Source organism: Caloenas nicobarica, chromosome 11 (genome assembly GCF_036013445.1).
Source record: "Caloenas nicobarica isolate bCalNic1 chromosome 11, bCalNic1.hap1, whole genome shotgun sequence".
Classification (NCBI taxonomy): domain Eukaryota; kingdom Metazoa; phylum Chordata; class Aves; order Columbiformes; family Columbidae; genus Caloenas; species Caloenas nicobarica.
The window spans coordinates 5871042-5898573 of NC_088255.1; the positions used below are offsets into that span (position 1 = coordinate 5871042).

Sequence of the window (27532 nt, forward strand, 5' to 3'; positions counted from 1 at the left end):
ACAAAAAAAACCACCCTCAGATCGAAGCCTGACGTGGACCAGACTACAGGATATGCACCCCGTGAGCTGGCAGGACAGGACCTTGCTGAGGACCTGACTGCCCCAGTTTAGCCAGTAAAGGCAGGAGAAGGGAGCAGCAGCCACCTTCACAGCCCCACACCCGGCTGCCTCCCTTTGGTGCCTGCTGGTTTGGAAGACTTTAACTTGCAGCCTCGTTAACTGCTTCATTTCTGCTAATTTGCACCACCCCCAGCGATGTCACAAAACTTTCCAGCAATGTGAAGGCGGTGTGAGCTGAAATGCCTCTGCTGCCAAGCTAAATAGCATCAGGACTGGTTTTATTGCTTAGAAATCTTTTAAGGACTCAAGCAGGTTGATGAATAATCCGTTAAAAAAAAAATCATAACAGAGGTGCTGGGTAACTGGACACAACACTGGCCTAAATTTATACATCAAGTGACAAACCCTAATGAAAAATAAAATAAAAGGGCCTGTGTGGTGCTATTTGGGTGCCATATGGTTTGAATCCCGGTAAGAGCCACTTCATGGGGAGCAGCTCTGTCCGTACCCCCTTGCGCCTGGGCAGAAATGGTGCAGGGGTTCACACAACCTGCACAGGCATCAGGGTTTTTTCCCCAGCTTGTGGCTTTTAAACCTCAGCAGCACTAAAACGTGTCATGGGCTTGCCAAGGACACGTGCAGCCCGAACAGCTCTTGGAACAGCTGGAGCTCTGTGTCCTTCTCGTAATAAATTCCTCCCAGACGGTGTTGCAGGGGATTGCTGGGATTTGAGGAGAGAGGAGGCTGGCTGGACGCGAGACAGGCTCCAGGTTTATCCTTGAAAGCCCCTGTGCTGCAGAGCCTGGGGCTGCGTTTGGCAGCCTGCCCCGGGGGAGACGCCGGCGGAGGCTGAAGGCTGCCTCGTGCTGTACGGACTCACCAATCCTCCCACCGGGCAGCTAAATTGGGGATAAATCTCCCTATTAACAATGCATAAAGCAGACCAAAATCTGAATGCCTTCCCAGGCAGGAGGTGAAGCAGAATCTCCAATAAGTCCTTCCTGTGCTCCTGGCTAGAAAGCGGCTGTGTTGGAGCTCTCCCATAGCGTGCCTGGCCCATCTGATGGGAGAGCGGGATGCTGAGCAAGGCTGTGCTGCGCTTTTCAGCACGACAGATGCAAAAATCAGGTCAAAAATAACCGCATCCCAACGTCAGCGGCAGAGCTGCGAGGAACCAGAAGTCCTGAGCTGTTTCAAAGTCGTGTTAAATAATAAAGTCTAGAAATGAATAAATTAGCTCAGCATCTATTTAGGTCAGCCCTCTGTTTCTCCCAGCCGCCTCCGTGTGCCTCCTCCCCGCAGCGATCAGCTGCTCCGCGCACGCTGTGCCCGCGGATCCGCTTGCTCCTTCCGAACAGCCGGGCTCTCAGAAGCGCGGGTTGAGCAGGTGTCACCTCAGCCGCACGCGTTCGCCCCGGCCTTGGGAAGCAGCAGGCGAGCTTCCTTTTCCCTTACCAGGGCAAAAAGCATTCTGGAAAATCCCGTTAAAGCAATAAGTGTGGGCTGGGCACACACGGCTGCTCCCTTCCTGGTGTTATCCCCACGTGCAGCCCTGCGCAGAGCCACAGGGTCCTGCTTGGTGGGCTTGTGGCTGCCCAGGAGCTGTGCCTGTGCTCTGCCTGCATGTCTGCTGCCAGCCCAGTGCAGCCTCGGGGTAGCCCTGCTCATCATCCAGCTGTTTTCCATTCCCAGCATCCAGCCACAGCAGCACCTCCGCCTTTACAGACCATCCCTCCCCACCTAGCAGCTGCCTCAGACTCGGTTTTGTGATTGCAGTTGTCATTTGTTGATTTGGGGACATCAGCCAGATGGACCAGGCTGATGGACACAGAGGGGAATCAGCTTTTAAAGACCTAAGCTCCCCCCAAATCATTCAAATGCCACCAGAAAAAACAACTACTGTGCAGTCCTCTCAATGGATCTTTATTTACATGTTTTGCCAGTCTGAAAACCCCAGAACATCTCATGGTTTTCAGCTATCAGCAAGCTGGATAAACACTCATGAAGAAGGAATTTATTTGCATCAAGGGCTGCTCCATCTCAGCCCAGCTCCTGCATTGCCAAAATTTAAAGGAAACGTAGTCGAGCTGGTCCTCCCTGACCCTGCAGGTAGCTGGAGAAGGTCTTTCCAGTGATGAACCCAGCCAGAAGCAGCATCCAGGGTGTAGGCAATGGAAAATGAGATGTTACTAAGTTTGGCCAGGCTTTGCTGGCTCCTTGCGGGTCCCAGCCCATGAGTCACCAGTACGTGGGCCACCAGCGTGGCCTCCTCTCTGGAGGAAGAAGTGGAGGTGGAAAAATAACAAAAGGAAGCCAGTTGTTAGTAGTGCCAGCTCTGGGGAGAGTGGGAGGAGGTGGCAGGCCTGGAGAGAAGGTCAGGGCTGCACTGCAGGCTCCTGCCTGATGTTTCCTTCTGTCTTCATGGTGGGAAGCTACTTACAGGAACATGCTCATGGAGGATGTGCAGAGGGTCTGGGCTGAGCTGAGGGATGATGGTCTCTGGGGGAGGACAGAAGACTGGAGTCAGGACTGATGGAGCTTTTGTTTCTGGTCCCTGCTCACCCCCTTCTTCTGGTTGCTCCTCTGATTTCTGCTGGGCCAAGCTTAATTAAAAGCAACTTTTGGCCCAGTGCAGACATTGTAAAAGCAGATATGCTTTGCAGATGTACTTGGAACAAGCACGTCCATCTCCCCATTGTAGCTAAACACCAGCTCAAAGTGTTTGTACTCCGGCCCGTAGCGCTGATGCCCATCTGCAGCTCACCCAGGCTCCAGTCTTGCTCTTGTGCTGATCCTTGGTGGCAGGGGGGGATCAGACACACTACAAAAGGACCAGTGACCCTGTTCCTTGTCCAAAACCAATGCAATGAAAATATTCCTGGGGGAAATAAAAGATTGCAGCTCACCATCCTCTTCCAGTGCCTCAGTTCTCCTAACTGGTGCTGACTGGAGCACCCCAGTGGCATGCAGAAGCCGCAGCTGGTGTTCCCCTGTCCCTGCCACCAGCGCAGGGCACTTGTGGGGCTGTACCACACCAGTTCCCCATCCCCGTGGGGACACACGTGGCTGCGGATCAGCACTTCTGCTCCCCTTTGCCCTGCAGGAACCCCTGCTCTCTGGAACCCTCTGGTGACGATTGCCACTGGTTGCCACTGGTTTTAAGTACTTCCTATTGCAAATGCTCAGAGCCAGCTGTCTCGCCACTGGCAGGCCAGCATTTTCTGTAAGCAAAACAGTTTTTCTTAATGTCTTTAAGAAAATTGTAACAGATGTCAGGGCAAAGAAAACAGGTAGGATGCCAGGTCAAGGGGGAAATTGCTGAGTGTTGGTGCTGTTATTCCCTGGAGATGTCCCTCCTCCCTGACTGGGACCAGTGCTCCCGCTTTGAGCCCAGAGCAGGATCTGTTATGCTCAGGCTCCCTCTAGTGCCTCCATGTCCTGGTGTCCCTGCTTCTCCAGGTGGCTTCTCAGGTGGCGTATTGGCCATTTGTCCCTGGGGACTGTCCATCATCCTCACTCCCCTGCAGCATCGCCAGCTCGGGCTTACAGCAGAGCCAAGCCCTGTTTGCCCACAAGCTAGGAACAGCCCTAAAGCTGCCCAAAAGCCACTGCGTCCCACCAATGCGACACATCTTGGGGACCTGCCAGGTGGCTCAGCCCTGCCCCTGCTTGCTGGAGGAGAGGAGGGCAGGAAGGTGCCTGTACCCTGCAAGATCCTCTCCCCGATGCAGGCGCGACCTTGCAACACCACGCGGCTTCAATGGTGCCTGCACACAGCGAGGAGGGAAGGGTGATGGGTGGTAAGCGCCTGAGCTGAGCTGCCCTGGGGTGGGCACCTTCCTCGTGAGACAGATGGGACACCCAAGAGCGTCACTGTGCTCTCCCCACTGAACAATACCTCTCCTCAAGGGAGCAGATTTTAGGGACACCCCCCATCCTCTGTAGTTCATGTCAAGCAAAGTCAGCTGGGCCCCTTCTAATCAGCACCTGAAATTGTTATCACTGATTTTGTCTGGTGTGGAGGACACCATGTATCAGAGGCATTACTAACAGGGGGAGTTACGTTAATTCATTACCCAAAGTCCAAATGTCGGCTCACAGGGCGGGAGGAGGTGAAATTAGAGGCATCTGCTGAAATGTGGTGTCAGCACAAAAACCATGACGAACCTAACAGAGATCAATCGGCATAAATGTGCATGATGCAAAGACATTGAGATAACGTAGTTGTCAAAGGCACTGTGAGATTTTTAGATTAACCTATGATTTTTTCATAATTGTTTTACAGCTGGAGTAATTACCATCCTGCTTAATGAAGCAAGCTCCTTTAATAGATGACACTTGGGCTAACATGCACTAATTAAGTCTGTAATCACTAAAAGTATGATTGAAGGTTTTGAACTGGCCAGTCATTCTCAGTAACAACCAAATTAGAGACATCACAGCTCATCAGAGCACAGGAAAATTCAAGGGTTCTTGATCACCCAGTGGTGTACACGAGCCTTGATCCTGCCTTGGATCATCCTTTTTACCTGATAGCCTGCACTGGTTTGCAGTGGTTTACAAACTACCCTGAACAGATTACACTCAGGCCTGTAAACTGAATAAACTTCCACTTTTTTTTTAATAATTTGGCTCACAGGTCTTGTATATCACCTGGGCATTAAGCAGAGCTTCTCTAATCCCCACCTGTCATGACTGCTTGTCTCACGTGGCCCCAGCAGCAGCTCTGAAAGACTCCAGGGAGCTTTGACAGCAATAATTGCAGTGAGATACTGAAAGAACTTGAAAAAGATAGCTGAAACCATAAAGTAAACCCTTCTGTTTCTTCCTAGGAAGGAAGGCTCAGAAATAAGTGAAAAAGATCAAAAGTTTTCGTAATCTAATGGCCAAGATAAGAGGACCTGGCAGCGTATTCCTCTCTGCCTTCTGCAATACAGTGGAGGCGAGCATGCCTCTGGGATTCAGTTTTATCTTCCACTGAGCTCAGCTCTTTGGGTTATCAGGAAAGTCAGGCTTTCTCTCTGCTCTTGGCTGTGATGTGCTGGCCACAGTGATGTCCGAATATTTTAAGACCCTAGCTCACTGCAGCGGAAAGAATTTTAAAAAACAGAGCTTAAAAAGTCAGAGGTTTACGTATCAAGGAGGATTTTGTGGAGAATCTTGTATTCTAGCTGCAAAATGCCAGTAAAAGAATATTGCTATTTTGATCTATTTTTACAGTCCTTGCTAACAACAGCTGCCCAGAATGGGGTGGGGGTGGAGTTAAACCAAATACATTTCGCAACTTAGGTCTTGCTGGAAATTAAGAGAAATAGTGAAAGTAAACTGCATTAGCTTTCTTTTTCCTGTCTGCCTATTGTCATTTCAGTTTTATCAGCACTATCTGTCTATCAAGGCTAATCTATTTTTTCCTCATTTTTCCTATTTTTATAATAGGAAGTGCTTATTCACAGGTATCCAGACTTGAGGCAGAGTAGTTAATTGCTCTGCAAGCAATCAGTCACCAAAAAACCATGTCTGGTTCCCTCTTCCATGTGCTGGTCCAGGGGCTTTGGTCTCTGGGCTATTTTTTCTAGTCCAGGTTATTTTAGGCAGTTCACTTATGCCTCTCATCTTAAAATAATGGCAGTACCGTAAAAAGATGGCAGTATTTTTCCATTCTACCACAATGCAGTAAAGCCTGGGCCTTTTTTGCTCATTTTCAAAGGTTTGCATTTCGAAGCACAGCAACACTGGACCAAAACGCTGCAGTTCGTACATGGATACAACCCAGCAGGCTTGGGCAAGCTTGGACCTTGGTTCCTCGTTCTCCTTTTGCGCTCCCCCGTGGCAGATGCCTCAGTCCGTATCCACAGATGTGTCCCCGCGGCGTCAGCACCAGCAGCCCCACAACCAGCGCTGGGGCTCCCTCTTGGCTGGGTCACAAATCTTCCTGTGTTTGGGGCAGCAGGAGCTACCCTGAGACTTAATTCCAACCCTCGGCCGCTGGAAACCACGTTAACTCCCCTCCCGCCTGGCTGTCCGTGCCCGGTCCTGCCACCATCGAAGGAAAACAGCCTCAGTTTGGTCGGTGCTTTTGCAGAGCAGCTGCGCCGTGGGCAGACGTAGTTTCATTTGTCCATCTTGCTCATCTTTTTAGTGTCTTTCAGATACTGGTGTTATCTAAGCCTTGGTTTGTGTATTTTGCAGGAGTGAGATGTTAAACTCTCAGGCCAGCGTGGCCGGGCACGGGCACAGCCGGACACAGCGCCGGTCCCTGTACCGAGCCGCGTCTCCGCCGCGGCCCTGCCGAGCCTGGGAGGCAGCGGGATTTTGGGGGTCACTGGGGTGAAACGAAGAAATAAACTTAACAGCGGAGTCAATTATACTGTTAAGCAAGCATTCTTTATTTTATCGGTGCTGGGGAACACTGGGGATCATCCTCCATAAGTGCTCCCAAGACCGGATGCTCTCGCGTTGCTTATATTCACACAATTATTGCATATTTATTACAATTTTTGGAAATTTTTGACATACGATATATCTATACTAAGAAATAATTGATGAAGTTAGTTATACTTGATTAGTTTCTTACTTACATCTATTAATTACTAGTCAAACATAAGCTAAGCGCGCTGCTTCTAAACGATGTATCACTTCATCTTCTGTGTCGCTCTTGCCATGCAGAAGGATCTAAAACTTGAAAAATATCCCCTCATTTTGCAGGCGGTCAGAAAGCATTTACCATGTCGATTGGTTAAGGATGGGTACGTCTTTTATAACTTAATCATAGTATACATTAAATCAGCAGCTTCTCTTCAGGGGCGTCACTGCCAAAGCTGCCAATTGTCAGGGGCTGCAAACAAACAGAACCGTTCGCGGCCTTTCTGCGACCGCGCATCCGCCACGCAAATAAAGACGAACAGCGTTTAATGGATCCGCTGAGAAGAAAATGACCCCCATGAGACCGCAGTGCCCGAGCACGGCACGCACGGCCGGACGTGCGGACACACGCGGTGCCACCGCCGCGGCACGGCCCGGGGGGCCATGGTGCTGGGGGCCGCGTTCCGGGGCGGACCGTGTTGTTGAGGGACCGTGTTAGTGGGAGGAACTGTGTCTCTCAGGGACCGGGGTCGCCACGTTGCTGGGGCTCGGGTGTTGCGGGGCACTGTTCCTGCGGGTCCCCCCCGGCGCGGAGGCCGCAGCCGCCGGGGCCAGTGCAGGGGCGGCACAGACCGGCGGGGCGGGGCGGCTGACGGGCGGAACCTTCCCCGCTGGCGGCGCCTGTTGCGCACCGGAGCGGCGCGGGGTTCCGGTCCGCGGCGGCATTTCCCAGCAGCCCCTGCGGCCCGCCCTTCTCTTCCGGCCCGGTGGCGGCGGTGAGTGGCGGTCCGCGCAGTCGGGCTCCATCCGCGCAATCCGGCTCCATCCGCGCCCCGGGAGCGGCGGCGGCCGGTTCCCCGCGTCCCGTCCGAGCCGGCCGCACCGCGCTGGCAGGGGGCAAGGCCGAGCTTGGCCCTGCGGGTGGCGGGAGGCGGGGGGTCGGGGTCGATACCGCGGCCGGTCATGGCGGGAGAGCCCCTTTGCGGGGTGGGGGCCGGGCCTCGCCTCCCCGCCCCGCTGAGCGGTGTCTCCTCGTCCCGCAGGTGCAGCCATGGCCAAGTCCAAGAACCACACCACGCACAACCAGTGTAAGCGGGGCCGCGGCGGGGAGGGGGTTCGCCCGAGGGGCCGGGACTGCACCCGCAGAGGGGCCTTCACCAGCTCTTTGGAGCTGCTCGGTTGTGGCAGCCCCGTCTTCGTTTTTTCTTTTCTTTTTTTTTTTTTTTTTAGCGAAATAAGATGTGGAGGGAAGGAGGTGGTGGTATGCTGGGTTGGCTGGTGTGCCCCAGAAAAACAGGGCTCTGCAAGGGTGGGGGCTCTTGTGGGCTCGATGTAGAAATAATATGTAATTAGAAAGAAGCAAGTTTCATATGTTTGAATTAAGCATGTTGCTGAATGCCATTCAGCCCGTGGTACTTCGCCATCCAGAGATGGCCACAGTGGTAAAATGGTTCTGTTTGGGGCTTTTTTCATCGATGCTGTAAGTCAGCAGAGCTCACAAGTAGGTTCTGCTTGGTGTTGCATGGTGAACGATGGTGCCCTTTAACACTGAACACAAGTGATTGAATTTCTTAAAGACTGAGGCCTTTTATTGTGCTAGTGCTGTTGCCATTGGTGTATTATGGGTTAATGAGGAGCCTGACATCCTTAGATTAGAAACTCATGCAGTGCTGAGAGCACAGGGGGCAGAGGGATGAGAATAGAGGTGAGTCCTCAATTTGCGTTTAGTTTGGATAGGAGCTTTCTGTTCCACATCATTTTGGTAGAGTCTGCTGGACTTAAAGGAACACTAAGGCAGCTGTTTAATAATAGCAGAAATGGTCATTTAAATTGTTTTCTGGTCTTCCACATAGCCCGCAAGTGGCACAGAAATGGCATCAAGAAACCCAGATCCCATAGATATGAGTCTCTCAAAGGGGTGAGTATTTCTGTTAATATTCCTAGGCTGTTAAACCATTGAGGATTAACTATTAAAAAATCCAATATTTGTATTGTCTTGGCTGACATTTTTTGCAGACAGGAGCTTGTGTTTCAGATGGTCAGAACCACTGTGGGTTTCTCTTTCTTCTTTTGCTTTTCTTACATGCAGCTGTGATATTTCTAACCCATGTGAAATCCACCCTCATATGTGTATAAAACTGCTTTTTAGTTACCGGCCAGTTTTGTCTCTGTCCTGCTCAGGTTGGTGCCAGTAACTGCTGCTTCTGGTGAAACAAAACGCATGCAGTTGTATAGCTCTAATCTGGTTTGAATCTCTCTACTCTTCAATAATATTTTATCATCTGTACTAATCCAGAGAATTTCACTCAGAAGATGAGAGGATTTGGCATTTCTGGACAATACGTATGAAAATGACAGCATTTTGCTTTTCCTGAGACTAGATGAGTGATATAACAGGATATTTTTCCACACCTGAAAGTGAAAACAGGACATTTTGGGTTTGGGGAGGATTGTGATTCTCTTTGCTTTGTAGATGTGATTATCATCTTTTTGGATGTGACATAAAAGCATCTGCATAACTCAGTGAGGGTTCAGTCCTGCCCCCTCCTGCAGAGAGTCCAGCAGTCTCCGAGACTGTCTCCTTGTACCGAGTGCCTATGAGTTGAGACAGCAAAATCCCGATACTTGTGACAGTTAAAATGCAGTTTACAGGAAAATGGCAAATATTTCTCAGTTGGGCAGTAGCTGATAATTCCAAGAACTGGTCCTAGCCATGACAGGATGCATTAGCCAGCCATTAGCTGACAAAAACTGGGAAGATGCTCTTCTCTGTGCTGGTATTCTTTTCCTTTAAGGCAAAAAGGAGAGGCTTGAGGAAATCGTGTTGGTCTTTGCCCAAGGATTACGGGTCTATGTGCTCACCTGCCAGGGTTGGTTTGTGGTGCTTAAGATCTAGAATGTATTGTGACGTGGAAATGAAATTTCTCTTGTTTACTGCTTTACTCAACTTGTCCTGTTCTTTCCATATATTTATTGCTGTGGGTTTGGGTTTGTTTACGGAAATTAAGGGAAATTACTTGTTTAAAGGATGGCTAAAATAATTTAGCTATATAGCTAAAATAATTTTGTTGGTGTACTAAATCAGGAAAGAATTCTGAATTAGATACAGCCAGTATTTAGGAATAATTGGAGCAATCTGGAGAGATGCGTGGTTTTTACGTATGTTCTTTCTACAGCATGGCTTTTTTTTTCCTAATTTTTGTAGGTTGATCCCAAGTTTCTGAGGAACATGAGATTTGCCAAGAAGCACAACAAAAAGGGGCTGAAGAAGATGCAGGCCAACAATGCCAAGCAGGCTGCTCAGCAGAAAAAGGACTGATGTGGTTTAAGACAAAGAACCAGTTTTCCTATTGGCATGTGTGTTACAGCATTTTTTTTAAAAATAAAATTTGATGTAACAAAAGTCTTCACCTCCAGAATTTGAAGACAGCTCTCCAGGAGTCTTGTTTGAGTTGTATTTTAGATGCCAGTTGTGCATCAGACCTGTGTGTAGTGACCAATGTGTTTTTTTTTCCTGGCAGATGACGCCAGACGGAGGTTTTGTGTTGGTTTTGTCAGCCTCCACATGCACAAAGTACAGTTGCTCCCTCCTCAGTGCTGTTCTGCTGTGATGGTTGGTATGGGCCATGAGTATTTAGTAGTTCATAGTCTGTTTTCAAGTTGTGAAATGGTTATTAAGTGAAGTTCTATGATTTAAACAAGAAACAACTTGTTTCTTTTCATACCAACTGAAGCAAGTGCTGCTTGGACTCTTAGGTGACAGTTTTCAGTACAGATAAAGTTATTTGTGGTACTGGCATGGATGTTCAGAGTTCTCGCATACCACCGTGTTTACGATCGTCCCTCGTGTTGTTACAGCAAGGTGAGATTTCCAAGGGCTGTTACATGTCTGCTGGTGTACTGTCTGGATATGGTAGTTGCAGCTACAGAAATCCTGAAAAGTGGGAGGATTTGGAGTGCTAGCTGTGGTGTTAGAGATCAGAGCAATTGGTGTTAGAAGTGGTATGTGTTGTATTCTGAAATACTTGAAAGTATTGAAGTGCTACTGGAGCTTCCATGGGGATATGTAAGGTTATAGGATGATATAAAATACCCATATTTTTCATAGCTACTGTATTTTAGTGGAGATCTTTCATTCTAGTAGCAAAGAGTACTTACCTGATGAAATGTCCTGACTGGTGATATCAGGGGAGTAGCCTTCAAAAGCCTGAGAGTTCCTTTGACAGGGTTTTGTTACTGTTGTCCTGTAGATAGGAGGGGACCTCACTCTCCAGGTCCCACCAGCCAGCAAAGCTGGTTCAGGAGCTGCTTTTTTTTTTAGATTAGTGAAACGAGCCACCTGTTGAAATATAACAAACTGTTCCTGAAATTGCAATTCCAGTGCTTGTCCACCCGGTGGTGTAAATTCATGAATCGACACAAGGCCTGGAAGTTTGCAAGTATCTTCCAACTTTGCAGTATAGCAGCAGATCATGTCCTGGATTTAAAAAAAAAATGGTCAACCAAAACATCCAATTAATGCAATTGCTTTTTTAATAGCTTAGCCAATATCCAAAACGCAGTGTTATTTTGAAATAAGTTAAATAGTTTAAATTCTTTATGGCTTGAATTCACAAGTCTTTTCCCAGTTTCCACTCTTTACTAACTCAAAAATCAGGTGTCAAGGGCTCTTAAAGTCTGAGGGAAGTCGGCAACCCTCAACTGTCTGATTCCTGCTGTGTGTGTCGCTTGGACTGTTGTGGATATTGACAATTGTCAGCCAAAAGAACTTTAATGCTGTGCAGGAGCAGCAAGCTGGCTGGGAGGAGTGCTGTGCTGGAGGGATGTACAGTCACAGGGTTGGTGCCACCTGCTGGAGTCTGCTAAATAGTCAAGACATAAAGGTTGTCTGGTCACTCCTGCCCTCAGAACAGGCAGGAGGCCAAGAAGTGAGAGGTTCCTGGTGGTGTTAATCCTCCCTAGAGAGTTTTTTTTTGCCACGTAGTAGGTCATCCAGAGATAAATCCATATTGCTTAAATCCCACCAGCCTCAGTGGTACCTGAGTGTGTGTTAGTACTGGAGGTCTCAAGCTGTGTAGCTGGTGCTGTCCTTGCTTGAGTGAGTTTGTGTACAAAGGCAAGATGGGACAGCTGTGGTTCAGGTTTGGATGCACATCTGGCAGCCGTGACCACTGGCCCAGAGCTGCTGAGCAGCCCACTGCAGCCCTTGTCAGGGCTGGCAGACCTCACATGGGGAGGTGTCCCCTGGGGTTGCTGCTGGTGTTGGAGGAGACAGTGGCTGGTCCAGCTGTGTAGGTGAAGGTCAGTCTGCTGCAGATGTGCCTTGTAACAAGAAGAGCGAAAGAAAAAGCTTCTGAACAGAGGACTTTGTGTTTGTCATGCTGCACCTTCACCTGCGTGTTTGCAGATACCCAGACTGGTTTAAGTTCTGCATTTGAAAGCTCTAGCACTAAGGCTTGCTTATCTAGGAAGGGATTTCATTTCGAAACCCTCTTGATGTCTTCCCCAGAGTGCTTGTGCTGTGAGAGTAGCTTACCCCCAGGCTGTGGTTTGAGGAAAGAGAGGCAAGGGTCAGAATGAGAGAAGGATGTTGGCGTGTTAAGGAGAAACAGAGCAGGATTTGGGCTCCCTGTGGCTCCAGGCAGTTCCTCCAGGCCTGCCTGCAGAGCAGCCTCTTCATCTTACTGCCCTTCACGCTGCCCTTCAGTGGGACAGCTTCCCAAATATGGGCTTGCTGACTTTCCGACCAAAATAGCGGCTGCGTGACAAAATGCAGCACGGAGGAACGTAACCTTAATCCAGGCATCATTGTGTAGCAAGAGACAGGAATTTTGTGAGCTTCCCCAGCAGCTTGGTGTCAGGTTTGTTGTTGTCTGCTCCCTGCACACATGGTGGTCCCACAGGACACTGCCTGGACATTGGTTGATCATCTGTTGTGTTTTCTAACCCTGTGACAGCTCAGTCAACAACTTCCCTCCTTGTGGCAGAGGTTGCCCCAGCCCAGATGGAAAAGCTGCGGAGAGGAGTCTGTGCTGACATGGCCTCCTGGTGGGTCTTCATCCTCTTTCACTTGTCTTGTGAAATCATTTCAGTTCTGTGTCTTGATTTCTGTTGGTCAAGTGAGGCTGAAGATCTTTTTCAGGAGGAGCCCGAGAGACGGAACTGGCAGCTGAGGCCTACTTGAAACTATTCCCATCATGTTGAGCTCCGTCATCTTTGACATTTAAAAATTTCAAAACTCTGATGATTAAGTCATTGGTATCCTGTAGGAAGCTGATGAGCTTGAGGGCATCTCTCTACTACTGCTCTACATCAGGTTATACATTTTGTGCTTGCTGCTGCTGTATGTTGTGCTTGCTGCAGATGATTTATCCTCTTTGCAGTTAAGAGGACTTGGTATCAGGTTTTAGCTTGGCTCCTTTTTTCCCCTCTTCGATTTAAAAAAAAAAAAAAAAAAAAAAAAAAGGAAGCAAAGGGCATGTAACCAAATACTGAATCAGCTCATTTGGCAAAGGTGAGCTGTCATGCTGAAAGCCAAGAGCAAGGAACTGAGGAGAAATTGAAGCACTGCAAAAAGCTCTGATGGGGCAGAGTATTCACTGGGGATGTTGGTGTTAATAGTGAAAATGGAAAGTAGGGCTGCCTGTATGTTGCTCCTTCCCCCTTTACCACCTTTCAGTAGTGTGTTCAAGCAAAAAGCAGTGAATGGAACATGAGTTCTGCTTTGCCCAAGTTTCAAGGCTGTTGCAGGTGTGGCCACACAACAGAGTGAAATGTTTATGTGATGTGCCTTAGCTCGCATTATATTGCTGCTGCCCTGGTGGCAGATGCGTAACAGGATGAGCTGCAGAGGTTTTATTAAGGGGATGAGTACAAAATGTCCTCGGATCTTCCTGCAGTTAGTTCACACAGCGACGTTATACAAAGGGCTGAAGAGAGGCCTTGAATATGTTGGAAAAGCTGCAAACCTGGGTAGGAATTAAATCCACTGCCAGTGAAAGTGTGCAGAGCAAATGGCCTGAGAGCTGTGGCTGTGTCCGGTGGCATGGGCTGCTGTCACCTGCCAGCACAGTTCCTGTCAGATGGGAGGCTACGAGCACACAGATCTGGGGACTGGTTTAGAGGGTAGTAAATGGGTTATCACCTGATCGAGGAAAAAAAAAAAGATACATGTTTCAATGGCTTTTTTTTTTTTTAAGCAGTGCTTGTGGATATGTCACATTCCTTAAAGGCCTCTGGCACCAAAGCTTCACTACATGTGCAGGGAAAACTGCAGCTTTGTTTGGAGTTGCATAGGTACAGGGACTCCTCTGGGTGGTTTTCATTCATTATCAGCACATCTTCAGGCACATCCCTTCTGTGGAGGCTTCAGCCAGGCTAATCCTCTACTGGTTACTAGTTTTTCAGCCATCTAACCCACTCGCTGACCTGTCATGTTAGATTCCTAATGCAGTTGTTCCCGTGTTTTAGCCAACGGTGAAATGCACCCGCAGCACCCCACCCCTTGGCATTTACTGCCTTACTCTTGGAGGAGAAGTCAGTGTGTTAAGACAAACAGGTCTTGCAGCAGTTTTTCTGACTTCACTCAGAATGTGCTGACCTGCTGGCACCTCTGATTGAAGGATTTTAAAAGCCCAAATAGGCTGCAGTGTGTCAGCTCTTCTAGGGCCAAATTTCAGCTGCTACAAGGCCTTGGTCCTCTTCCTTTCCAGCTACCACTTTCCCTGTTTTGCTTTCAGAAAAGAGCAGGCAGGCAGCAAGGCCATGTGGTGCTGCTGCCTGTGCCTTTGAACCAAGAGGAGAGAGCTGAAACACGTGGCCGGGTGGCTCTTTGCAGCCGTCCTTTTCCCTGGGATCACAGCAAGAGTCCAGGCCTGCCCCCAGGCCACCAAGGGGGCTGAAGGAAGGGGGTTAATCTGGGAAAGTTCCTGATTTTTTTTTTTTTTTTTTTTTTCCACTTGTTCAGTCTTTAGGCAGCCAAGGCCTATTAGTAAGCCGTGGTGAATATCTTGGGAGATGTTCTTGTTGGGCGTTGGGATCTGGTCAGAACAGAAGAAGGTGATGGGACTGTTGGTGATGCCTGCTGAGATGTGATGTGAACGTGTGGGTGTGGGTTGCCCATGGGTTGGGTGGCCATGGCCACGGGAGAGCTGTCATCACTCTGGCTCGTGTTCAAAGCCCAGGTGTTTGCACCTCTGTGAAGGTGTCCAAGCCTGGGGTAAAACATTTAAGCCATGTCCTCAGGACCAGATCTCAGTGGGAAATGACTTCTGCAGCTACACTGGGGAGGTGGGAAATGGTGATTATTTTTGATCTCTAGGCTATGGATTCATTGGAAACAAAAGACAGGAACACTCAGGAGCATTTCCTGTCATGGGATTGTGTGACCCAACATATTTCTGTGTCTGTTTGCATCTGGTGTGCCTGCAGTTCTGCTGAATCAGCAGGAGTTATGACACCAAGGGCTTGGAACGCTTGGGGAGAGCCCTCTCAGCAGGACTTGCAGATGTTTGCTTTAGGAGTGTTCCCAAAATATCTTGGGTTTTAAGGAAAATCAGTTGCTTGAGCTGGCATGTTCATTTTATCATTTTCTCTGATGTTATAAGCCCTGGTTGGGTAAAACATTTGGTGCTGGTTGTCCAGAGGAAAGACACAGCTGTGTCCTTCCAAACAACTGATGGCTGTTTTCACCTCAAGCCCGTTAGGTCTGAATTACAATATTTCATTATTGCTATAAATGAGAGTGTGTGTCACATAAAATACAGCTGCTCAGGGTGTTATTTTCATGAGGAGAAACAAAAAAAAGCTGGTTTGGGAGAAAAGGCAGAGGGATGGTGCAGCAGGCCTGAGGGCATGGACATGGTGGCACATTTGTCCAGGGCTGAGGGCAGCATCTCTGGCGCTCGCACCAGCTCGGTCTCTTGCCTTGCCCTGCCAATGTTTGTTTTGCTTGGGTAAACGTTTGATTTTAGCAACACGACTGCAATGCGTGAGCTGTGCTGGGGCTGTAATTCAATGGGAGGAGGCAGCTATGTGCAAGGGGAGCTGCTAATGCCACAGGAATGCCACGCTTCCTTGGGACAGGAGAAGATGGCACCCAGGGCCCTCAGGGACACCATGGCTTGTCCTCCTCGGTCCTGCTGTCACCCCGTGCCTGGGGCCAGGACCCAAAGTAGGGTCGTGCCTTGCTCAGAGACCCTGTGGCCCCAATGGATGTGATTTTTGAGAGGAAATCGGGTGTTTCAGTTATTGCAGTGAAGCTCCCACCCAGGGCTGCTGGAGGACCATGAGGTGCCACACGGCTGCCAGTGCCTGCCTCCCCCCGGGCTGGGTGAGGTTGGAAAGAGGTACCCAGTCCAGCATAGGAATGGCTTTTATTCACACTTCCAAAGAAAATAGAGTTTTTCTTTTTGCATGTGTCACAGGGAGGCCGTGAGGATGGTGAGGAGGAGGGAGCGGTGTCCCTTAAGGACAGCTGGGACTGGAACAGGGTGTAGAGTAGGCGTCCCTTGCCCAGGGATTTTGTTGGGTGATGGCATAAGTGATTGTTAATTCTCATTTTGTCACTAAAATGCTGCTGATGCTCCAGTTAAACCAGCAGGCACCACTGCCAGCTCCTGAGTCCAGCACCAGCTCCTGCTGCCCTCATCACGGTGGGGGCAAGGAGGTGCAACATGGCAGCTCCCCACTAAGCACCCGTGGCCCTGTTGGCCAGGGCTTGCCCCTAGGCTGCTTGCAAAATACATCCTTGGAGGCTTTAAGCTCCAGCTGTGGAGTCATCTTCCCAGATGTGGTTCGTGGGTGCCTGACATGGCCCCCATTAGTCATGAGTACACAACCAGGGTGAAGCTCTCACTAAGCCTTCAAGGAATGACCATCCAAGGCACTCAGTAATTAATGCATTTTATTTTCCCGATGGCCACCCTTTTCAGTGCTCAGTCTTCATGCCGGTAGCCAGACGACTTAGCCAAGGAGATGAGAAGCAGAGCTGGAGGGGTTTAGGAGATTTGAGCTGTCGATCTGGCCTCAGATTTATTCAACTCCCTTCATAAACTCCAGGAACTCTGCCAAGGGGAAGACATTGGAGACAAGCAGTGTGAGGTGGGACCAAAGTGCCCTCGCAGCTGCCAAGTGTGCTCTTGGCAGCTTTCCCCAGCCCCATCTCCTCTTCCATCCCCCCAACGTGCGAGAGGTCTAGGGGGAATGGCTACCACTCTTCTGGCCGTGGCAAGCACTCCTCGTGACTCCCACTGGAAATGTCACCGAAGCCCAGCATCACCCTCAGCTGCCACCAAAATGCCGGAGGTGAGCACGCCAAGAGCGACACGGCCATTGGCTCAGCTTGGAAATGGTCTGGGGCTCATTTCAGCAGCATCTCATTTGAAGATACAGCCCTTCAGAGCTGGTGCTTGTGTTTAGGGGGCAGGAGGGGATAGACAGGTCTCTGGTGAAAAGTGCAGGCTGGCTTTCAGAGCATGGGGAGAGTTAAGGGAGCCCCAGGCTCTTGGTGGCATTTCACAAGCCTGAGGAACCCCCGTCCCTGTGCAAACAGGGGCTGCAGTCAGGCACATTGCCCAGCACGGCGTGCACAAGCTCATGCCCATCCCTGAAGGCAACCGAGACCGCAGGAGCTGCCCAGAGGATGCTCAAGGGCTCAGGACCAAATTGCACACAAGAAAGACTCCTACCATCATAGTCAATCCTGCCATCATTGTTTTTATCGCCATCTCTCATCAGTTCTTCTATGTCGTCCTCAGTGATGGTCTCTCCTGTCGCCTGCAGCATGATCTTTAGCTCCTCGAGGTCGATGTAGCCATCAGCGTTTCTGTGTGGGGACAGAAGAGCTCAGCGATGGACTGACACACTGGGCAGGGGGAGCCAGGGTGGCTGCACCTCTCCCACCACCCCACCATGCTGCAGTCACGGCTCTTACTTATCAAACATCCTGAAAAGATCTGAGAGTTCCTCTTCTGTTTTTCCTTTGCTGTCATCTTTCATACACCGGACCATCATAACGAGGAACTCATCGAAGTCTACAGTGCCGCTGCCTGCAGGCAGAACAAACACCATCAGTCGGTGCTATGGTGGGTGGACGGGCAACACCAAGCGAGCGATCACACTGACCTTTAGTAACCAAGGAGCAAAGATGGGGAGAGCAGCCCTACAGCAAGAGACAGCTTTCGGGACACTGGCATTAAGTGACTGAGGCCATGGACTGAATTAATCACGGAATTCTTAGCTTTTGCGATCATTTAACCAAGGCAAAAGGAACCAAAAGTTCTACTGGAAACAGAACTGACAAATGGAAATTCCCGCCATAGAGTCACCTCTGCATAATAAAAGCTCTAGAAGGCAAGTATTCATGCAGTGTATGTGTGCACCAGCAGTACAGTTATTTCTTCTTTTTTTTTTGCCTAATTTTTAACTTTTTTTAAAATTTTATGATTACTTGTTATGGTGTTTTTGCCTAACTTGCACACAGTGTATTTTGTTATGTGTGATCACTGGTACACTGATTTAACCAAGACTGACTTATTAATACGTGTGTGTGCACTTGAGCAGTGACAGACTTTCCAGCTGATAGAAACTTGTAACTGGCATTTCTGAAATGGCAATTGCTACATTCAGCCTATATTTTCTGCTTTTAAAGGGATGTGTGCAATTTTAGAGTATCCGTAATCCCTCAAAATCAGCTCAAGCAGCCTGGTCATTATATGAATAATAATTTTTATGGTTTCTCTTTGCCTGGATATTTCCTGAAGAAAGAGTGCTGAAGTTTGGTGTCTGGTGCCCTTCAAAATTGCAGCACTGCAGGTTGCTCCCCACAGGCTGTGGCTGTCCCCAGCACGGATCCTGCCCATGATGTGCAACACTAAGTGCTCGCAACCCGCACTGTGCCCCCCACACCTTTGGACATGGGCACGCTTCTTGGGAGAGTAGAAGAAACCCAAATCTCTCACCATCCTCGTCCACCTCGTCTATCATCTCCTGCAGCTCCTCTGGGGTGGGGTTCTGCCCCAGCATCCGCATCACCTTCCCCAGCTCCTTGGTGCTGATGCAGCCGTCCTCTGCCCCCAGCACGAAGATGTCAAAGGCAGCCTTGAACTCTGGGGAGAGAGGGGAGAGGAGACGTGGGGGTCTTGCCCCACACCTCAAGCCTACAGGTGGGCAGCCCTGGGGCAGGGGCCTCATCCCAGGCACAGCCTCCCCTGTGCATACACCCCAGAACTGCCCAGGCTGGGCACAGTCTGGCCAAAGCATTTTCTGGGGTGTAACTGTGGAGGCAGGCTGGGCTACTGGCCGGGGAGCTCATCTTTAGGCTGAAGTGTCAGGCTGAAGATGCACCTACCATTTTTTTGCTCTTCTGTCAGCTGCTCAACCTGTAAGGCAAACAGAGAAACCAACTCATTTTTCTTCCTCAGCATCACTAATAGTTAAAAAGTGAGGTTATTTGTTCAATAGCCTTTGCAAAGGGCAACCAAGCCTCACAAGAGTCACTCTTGTGACTACGGGATATACGACCAGTGGGGTTTTCACACCACAACTTCTTGTAGTCTAAGAGATTCTTCCTCTTAAAAAAAAAAAAAGTGATTCCCAACTCCTTTGAAACAAGCTTCATTTCTCTAGAGCGGCAGCATCTGATGAGCAGCAGAAGTAGCCTTTGCACAAGCAGGGGAGACCCACTGGGAAAACCTTTTGCCTCTGTCAACCATTTGGGGATAATTTCTTTTTGCTGTCAGGCTCCACAGAAGGATGGCTGTGCCACTGAGGGCTGAGGCCAGGTCGGATGTGGGACACGCTGGAGAGGTCCCTGGGGAGGGAGAAGTGGACAAGACCATCCCCGGTAGTTGTTTTTCTGCCCTACATTCAGGAAACTCTCTGCACTATCCAAAGCATTAAGAGCTGGTTTACTTCCAGCCAAGTCTGTTTCTTACAAAGGCTTCTGTCTCTGCAGGAAGCTGCTATTCCCTTTAGCCTGTTTCGGGTATCTCCCCAAAGAAATGGCCCACAGAGCCATTAGGCGTTAGCCAAAACAGGCTGGCACATTGTTCCCAAACCCTACCATCAGTCTTTCCTGGCAGGTGATCGGTGGGAGCTTATTAGTTAGCATGAAGAAATTAAAATAATCAATAAGGAGAGCAAAGAGGAATCCACCAGCTCTGTGTCATGCCTCTTTAAGTGTGTTTCTCTCCTTGGCTTCATTCCTGCCTGCAGGTACCGCTTATCTGAAATTGCTGACCCCACCACCGTGTCCAACTGTCCTTTCAGTAGCATCTGTTAAAACACTGATGTGACCCCTCTGCTTGTGCAGAGTGTGCCTGACCCCACTCGTGTCCCCTTACTAACCTCTCCATGCCCCGTGTGAGCAGCCCTCTATGCCCGTCTCTGCCAGGTTTTGGTCAGAGCAGAACCCCTCAACCCAGCGCTTGTGGCACCCTGTCTTTGAGGGAAGGCAGATGCTTTTGCCCCAAAGAGGAGTGGTTTTGCAAAAAAAACAGCTGGAAACCCCTCCTGCTTGCAGCAAGAGGCAGAGAAAGTTCTTTTTCCTAGCAGGACAGAGCCTGCAGTACATGGGCAGAGAGCCGTATCCCACCCCCATGCATCAGGAGGTGAAGACTTCAGAGCCAGAGAGCTCAAAGGACGGTGGCAGGATTGCCTTTGCAGGAGGAAAGCCAGGCCCACCGTGGCCCCAGCGCTGCAGGCAGGCAGCTGCCAGCCCCTTGTGCTATTGTTTGGACAGAGCGAGGGCAGCCCCGACGCTCCCTCGGCCGATGTCCACGGCCACTTGGGTAACCCGACCCTCTTGGTGCATTCTCTATTTATAAGCCTGGGTGAGAGAGGTGCTGGAGATAACGATGAGCTCCCCGATTGTTCCCAGGCTTTGGTATTTATCCTTGCAGCCCTTTATCTGGACACTTGTCCCTGGCACTGTTCTTAGTGCCCCTTAACAGAGCCCCAAAATGTTCCCAAAATAGCTTTGTCTTTGTACACCCTTATCTAGGCATGAGTGGGCAAGATGAAAATCCATTGGGTTCTCTGGCTGCTCGTAGGGAATTTGGCATAAATACAACGCTAATGTATGCCGTCAGCATGCAGCAAAGAGACTATTCACTTTTGAAGCCTCTTTGACTACTGAAATGATATCTGTAGATCTATGTTCTATGTAAGTTAAATGCATCGTAACTATAGAGTGACACTTGTATTACAGAGATGTCTTGAGCTGTTTATAGTGCCCTCTGGACATGGGTGCTGTTTGCAGCTTTATTCCTTTTTTCCCTTTGCATCATTGCAGGGATGGGTTTCTCCAGCTGTGGTGTGGGAAGGCAAGCACTGAGCTCTCAGCACTGTGGTAGCCGTGGTAATGCCAAATTGGCTGTATTTTGCTTTTTTCAGCTCTTGTCTTTATCCCATATTTCCATTTGAAGTCAAACAGGGAAGCTGAAGTTCTTTAATTTTTTTTTTTCCAGGTGAATGTTTTATTACAGTTAAAGTCTTGGGGAACAGATCCATGAAAAAGCTGTTTATCTCATCTGTGCCAGGCTTGGACTTGTTTTGCCTTGTAGAGGTGCTGGCATTTAACGCCCAGAACTCGTGCTCTACATTTACCAGTGTGCCCCAGCTTCAAACCAGCAGCAAACTCTTTACGGGAATCCATAAGGTCTTTTGCATGGCCCATTTTCCTGGTCAAGGGCTCTATGTTTGGGGTAAGTTTTCAGTATCTGAGGTAGGAATTTTTCACAGAATCACAGAATGTTAGGGATTGGAAGGGACCTCAAAAGATCATCTAGTCCAATCCCCCTGCTGGAGCAGGAACACCCAGATGAGGTTACACGGGAAGGCATCCAGGCGGGTTTTGAATATCTCCAGAGAAGAAGACTCCACAACCTCCCTGGGCAGCCTGTTCCAGTGTTCCGTCACCCTCACTGAGAAGAAGTTTCTTCTCAGATTTAAGTGGAACCTCTTGTGTTCCAGCTTGAACCCATTACCCCTTGTCTTACTGTTGGTTGTCACCAAGAAGAGCCTGGCTCCATCCTCGTGACACCCACCCTTTATATATTTACAAACATCAATGAGGTCACCCCTCAGTCTCCTCTTCTCCAAACTAAAGAGCCCCAGCTCCCTCAGCCTTTCCTCATAAGGGAGGTGCTCCACTCCCTTCATCATCTTCGTGGCCCTACCCTGTTCTCTATCACTACAGTTCCTTTTTCTGAGCTAAATTCCTCCGTGGTCCAACTCTGCTAAAGCCCACAGGCTTCAGGTAGGGATGACCTTCACCTGTGGATTTTGCCCATTTCTGAGGCAGAGATTGAGAGACAGGCTGGAGCCTGCGGGTGGGGAACACTTTATTTTTGGGGCTCTCTGCCTGCACTGCCCCAGCTGATGAACAGACCCTTTTGGCATCGCCGGCTGAAAAACTTCAGCCTTCCTCCCTAATTATAGGCATGAGGTCCATAAACAATGTGGAGAGGACCTGCACCTTGAGTTGCAGAGAACATATTTAATTAAAAAGCTTAATTAGAGAGGCCTGGACTTCCTTCGACTTTACAGGCCACATTTTACTTCCTTTTTGAGGTGTTGGTTGGGGGACTTATATTGTACAGCCTCTCCTGAGCCTTTTCACACTGTTGGGATCACTTGGGGGTTTCCATTTCATGAGGTTCAGGGCAGACCAAAGGACAGGAGAGGTGTGAGCATTTAGTTGTTTTCTTCAATTACATATCAAGCAATGCCTTTCTTTCCTTTAAAAACCTTGGATTTAAAACAGGACTTGTATGATGTATTTTTATGCTCTTGGTTAAAATCAAATCTGATCAACTATATTTTTTTTTAAATCACCAAAAAGCTCTTAACTCCAGTTATTGAAGGGACACAGCAGCAATCCACACAATCCAGAATCTATTTTCATCCTTATTGCATCTGCATATCACTGTCTGTCCAAGTAACAAAACAATGCAATGTCCTCATTACAGGCTAAATAGTTTGGGTTTACACGGTGAGCACAGCGTGCAGCTGTGTAAGTTAAAATAGCCGGTAGGATGCTCTGCGTTCCCCGAGAGCATAGCTCACATTCTGGATTTCTGCAGAGCAGATATCAGGAGCTGCAAAGCAGAGGAGGATATTTGGAAATAACTTACAAAAGCCAAGGGTTATTTTAAAAGTCTCCCAGAAAAATATGCAGCTGAGGAAGGGGAAAACATAGCACTGGCAGAATTACAAAGCACCAGAAAGAAGAGGGTGAGGTTTAACCCATACAAATAGTCTTCATTTCGTGGGAAATGCTGCTTTGCTTTGTCTGGGCTAAAACTGACAGCCAACTCTTATACTTGCAAGATTTTGTTGAGATTTATAACTTCACCTACAGGCCATCTCCCTGCCTTACCATGGGGAGCCAGGGGGGTAATTGTAAATAATTTAGCAGCACAGTTGAGAGTTTCACACTTCCAAGAAAACCCTCAGAGCCATCAGTGGGAAAGGTCTCTGTCCTGGATGATGATGTTGACTAAAACATCCCACCCTCTAATTATTTCTTATTTGCATTTCTCCATTGAATTAACTCACAGCTGTGAGAAATTTATTGTAAAATCCCTGAAAACTCTCTAATTCCACCCCCAAAAAGCACAGCCCCCAAGGGAGGCACTTACCGCTGCCTTGTAGATGTCATCCATGGCTGGAGGGGGTGGACAAGGAGCCGGGGGACGTCACGGTCACGCTCTGCCAGCGCTGCCCCCGCCAGCCCGGCTGATAAAGGGGGCTGCCCGCCCCCAGGGGATGTGACCAGCCCACCCGCAGCCCTGCACGCCCGTCCCCATCCCATCCATCCCTGTCCCCACAGGAATGCTTCGCCTGCGTGCCTTGGGACAGGGACGCTGCCGAGCCTGAGGCTGGCATGTCCGGGGCCAGCCCCACTCCGGGGCAGCTGCAGGTTTCCTCGTGACTTTGATATCAGAACAAGAGAGCCCTTTCAGCTGGATTTCGGCAAGACCCTTGCTGATATATTGCAATATTTGGCTGTCCTGACTGGATGCGTGCCACCGTGTCCCCTCCACCTGCTGCATGTCCCCCCCAGAAGCTGCATTAGGAAGATTATACTGTGCCTAATTAAACTGGGTAATATGGGAAAGGCATGCCTCCCAAAATATCCCCGTCCAGCAGCAAATGGCCCACGGAGGTGTCGGGGGCTCCCTCTCCCCAAACCCACGGGGGGATGTGCTACCAGGGGACATGCGGCCAGAGCCGATGCCCTCGTAGGGGCCGATGCTGTGTGTGTGCGGGCACTGAGGCCGGGGGAACGTGTGGTCCCAATGCTGCAGCAGGGAGAAGCGTGGAGGCAGATGGAGCTTTGCCTCCATTTTCTATATTTAGCTGAGATTGCAAAATGGGGGGGCTACAGGGGAAGGCTGGCTGTCAGCTGTGCTGATTTCAGGGATAATTCCCAATCCTTTAGGAAACCGGGACACTTCACCCAACCGGTGAGCTGATTCGTGCTCACTGCAAATGGGGAAAATCCACGCTCATGGTTTTACCGTGGATTTAGCCCACCACGCTGGAGAGTAAAACACACCAAAGGCCTCCAAGTGATGACCAGTGCTTTCTCAGTGCAGGGAAAAGCATTTTAATCCACAGCAACCAAAGCAAAACCTCTCCTTTTGGTGATTCAGGACTCCCTCTTGTGTCCAAAGGATGGGTCCGGCGTCTTAGGGTAAGTCTCACCTCCAGCTCGCTCATATCGGTGTTAGCTAGCAAAATGGAAAATATTATTAATGCAGCTGTTAGTTTCCCATATCTTCTAAAAACGCTTCTCCCTTTAATAGAAATCACGTTGCATGCAAAAACCCGCTGTCCCTACGTGATGCCTCGCTGAAGAGGAGTTCGCTAGGGACCTGCGGTGGTGCCAGCATGAAGTGAGGGCTCAGGTGAGCGCAGCACCGTGTCCCCACACTGTGGCCTCCTGGGTTTTGCAATCCTGAAAGATTAACTTGCTACGGAGTCTGCTGGGAACTGTGGTCCTGTGGGCGCCCGCTGGCTTTGATTTACCCAGGCTTCAGCCGGGCTCTGCCTCTTCTCAGTATGAGCATGGCAGATGTAATAAAAATGAAAACAGTTACATTTAAGGAATTAAGTGTTGAAGTATGTTAGTCTTTGGAATGGGAACATATTAATATTTTGGTTGCCTTGAACATAGAAAAGCCAGAAAAGGCTGTGAAGGGTAGTAGTTATTTTGTTAAAGGGCATTGGAGCCTGTCCTTAGGTGAAGGTGAAGGCTGGGATGGGCGACCAAACCATCACTTAAACCCTCCTGGACACCCCCACAGAGACTCCCAGTGAAGTGCTTCGCCGAGGTGAACCCCAGCCCCAGGCTGCTTTCCCCTGCGGGATTCCCAGCAGAGCTGGCGGGGTGGTAGGCGCTGGTCCCAGGCACTGCCAGGCACCGCGGCAGAGGGCAGGAATCGCGCCTGGCCCTGTCTCTCTGTGCCAGGAGGTGACAGCTCTGAGTCATCCCCCTGAAAACAGCCCCTGGGATTAATCAGAATATATTATATCTAGGGCTGATGCATGGCGGGAGCAGGAGCTCTAACATTGCCTTCAAAGGGTCACAGCCACATTCCTGGAGCTGCTGGGATGGAATCCAGGTCGGGATGCAGAAGAAGGGTCTCTGTCTGCTTAGAGAGGGGAAATCTGGGCCACTGCCACCATGCTCACCAACATGGGAAAGCTGCACTTCTGCAAATGCCCAACGTGAACAGAGACCTGCACAACACAGTCATGCCTGGAGGGGACGAGTGGGATCCACAGGCAGCGAGAGGTGACGTTCCCTCCGGGAAGGCAGGCACAGGTGAGGGGCATCATGCCAACCCCTGCCTCCCCACTTGCTGCTCTGAGCCAAAGCTTCCAGCATCCCCTGGCTCTCCAGAGCACTTTGCTTATAAAAGAATTGGGACTTGGAGTTTTGTAGAGAAACCCAGAGCCTCTGCTGTGCAAAGCACAGGGGGAGGCTTCTGTGGCAGGTGTGGGGGTGGCCTGGGGAAACCATCCACTTCTGCTGCTTCTATTGCCTCCCTGTGTGAGACCCAGAGCGGAGACAGACCACGGCTATCTATAGCCTGAGGCGGGCTGCCAGCACAAGTGCCCTTAATCCAGGCAGCACACCGGCTGTCACTGCGGTTAGGTACAGCATGTTAGCTCAGGCTTCAGCTGCATCCTGACGTGCCATTGCACTTGTCAGTCAGTCCAAGGTACCACGACAGGCAGAAGGGTTTACTGCATTTTTTTCTCCAAAACGTCAGTTCACGTTTTCCTTTCCAAGCAGCTGTAACCCACTGCAAAACAAGCAGAGGCATCCTTCAGGTCAAATATAAGGAAATAAAAAGCAGAAGCCCAAATAAGTTGCAACTTCATTTGAGGTCAGGGGTGATTGCAGTGCTCCTTGGGCAGTCTGTTGTGGCTGCAAACCGCAGCAAAATGCTCCAGCATCCCCCTTCCCTGCACAGGGCACCCAGCCCCAAGTGGGGCCAGACCCACCAAACTCAAAGCCCTTTAAGTGCTGTGGCCTCTTCCCCAACCAACACGTGTCACAGGCTAAATGGTCACCTGGAGCCCAATTTCCCCAGTTAAAACAAATTTCCTTCAAGTGAAGCATGCTGACAGTCCATGGGGAAAAACATCTGGAATTTTACTGCTACCTAAAGCCTCCTTGGAAGGTTTCAGCTGAATGAGCTCCCGTTTGCCCCCTTCCCCAGCTGCATTATGCCCATTGATGCATCTTCTCCGGGAGCCAGGACAGCGCTGTCACATCACGTGCCTCCTTGGCATCTGCAGGTAGAAATTGCTTTAGGAAGAGGAGAAGGATACCTGTCAAAACCAACAGACATGCGAGCTCTGCGAATTGTTATTTAATTAAGGAGATGGGATATTCAGAGGAAGCTTAATTAAAGTTGCTCTCTGAAACCACTTATTATCTCATCAAGACGCTGAGCTCAGCAGCAGCTCCCGCCGGTACTGGGACAGTGCTAGAAAATCCCTCTTGGGCTGCCTTTACTATACGTGTTTTGTCCTTACACAATATTATTCTTTGGATAAGTCCTGACCAAGGGAAAGCATTTTGCAGTTAAAAAAACAAACAAACCAACCAAACCAAACCCAAACCAAACCAAAAACCCCACCACAAACAACAAATCAAAATGGGTTTATTCAGCTGCATTTGCAGAGGCTTGTTTGCTAATCTGCTGCCCAGGGCCTGGCTTCATCTGCCCCTTGTAGCTGTTATTCCTTCTGCCCCCAACTCCCTGCTGCTGAGGAAATGCTTTCTGTCCAGATGACTTTGAAACCCACATGTGCACCCATGGCATTTGGCATTTCTGCTGTGATCAGTGGCCACTGATCTCCACCAACAGCTGCATGCAGCTGGGGGAGGCACTGCTTTGGACTGCTGCCAGCACTGCTTCCAGATGCAGATGCTTATGGGTGCAGCAGCACAGCTTCACTGCTATTTGGAAGATCAGCCCTCTGCAGACGGACTGGCTTTGCCAGTTCAATCTCAGATTCCCAGTGCTGGTATCCACCCGTATTACACCTTCCTGAGTTGCCAGATCTGTGCTGTGCAGGTTGTGCACACCAGTCTGTAGCTGCCTTCAGGCAGCTTGGACAAACCCGAACCTCCTTGAGGTGCCTGCATTGCAGTGCACTGCACAGCCTAGTAGTGTACAGCACATCACACATACACTGCATTGCCTTGCACAGTACTGCAGGGCAGAGCACTGTGTTGCATTGCGCAGCCCTGCAAAGCATTGCACTACACTGCACAGCCCTGCAGAGCACTGCACTACATTGCACAGCATTGTGTTGCACTGTGCAGCACTGCACAGCCCTGCAGAGCATTGCACTACATTGC

The 27532-nt window shown here is 49.7% G+C and overlaps 2 protein-coding genes across 2 annotated transcripts; one reads left to right on the forward strand and one right to left on the reverse strand.

The window, feature by feature from the left end:
* The first annotated feature begins 7293 nt into the window (after positions 1-7293).
* On the forward strand, positions 7294-10067 carry RPL29 (ribosomal protein L29). The gene is made up of 4 exons (XM_065642736.1): positions 7294-7418; positions 7686-7730; positions 8496-8560; positions 9848-10067. Exons 2-4 carry the CDS (start codon positions 7694-7696, stop codon positions 9959-9961), a joined length of 216 nt encoding a protein of 71 aa, XP_065498808.1. The 5' UTR covers positions 7294-7418; positions 7686-7693; the 3' UTR covers positions 9962-10067.
* Positions 10068-16529: 6462 nt separating this feature from the next.
* On the reverse strand, positions 16530-23385 carry TNNC1 (troponin C1, slow skeletal and cardiac type). The gene is made up of 6 exons (XM_065642467.1): positions 23286-23385; positions 18992-19022; positions 18603-18749; positions 17576-17690; positions 17331-17467; positions 16530-16706 (listed from the first exon to the last, which is right to left on the reverse strand). The coding sequence occupies exons 1-6, from the start codon at positions 23307-23309 to the stop codon at positions 16675-16677; spliced, it is 486 nt and encodes a 161-aa protein (XP_065498539.1). The 5' UTR covers positions 23310-23385; the 3' UTR covers positions 16530-16674.
* Between the last annotated feature and the right edge of the window lie 4147 nt (positions 23386-27532).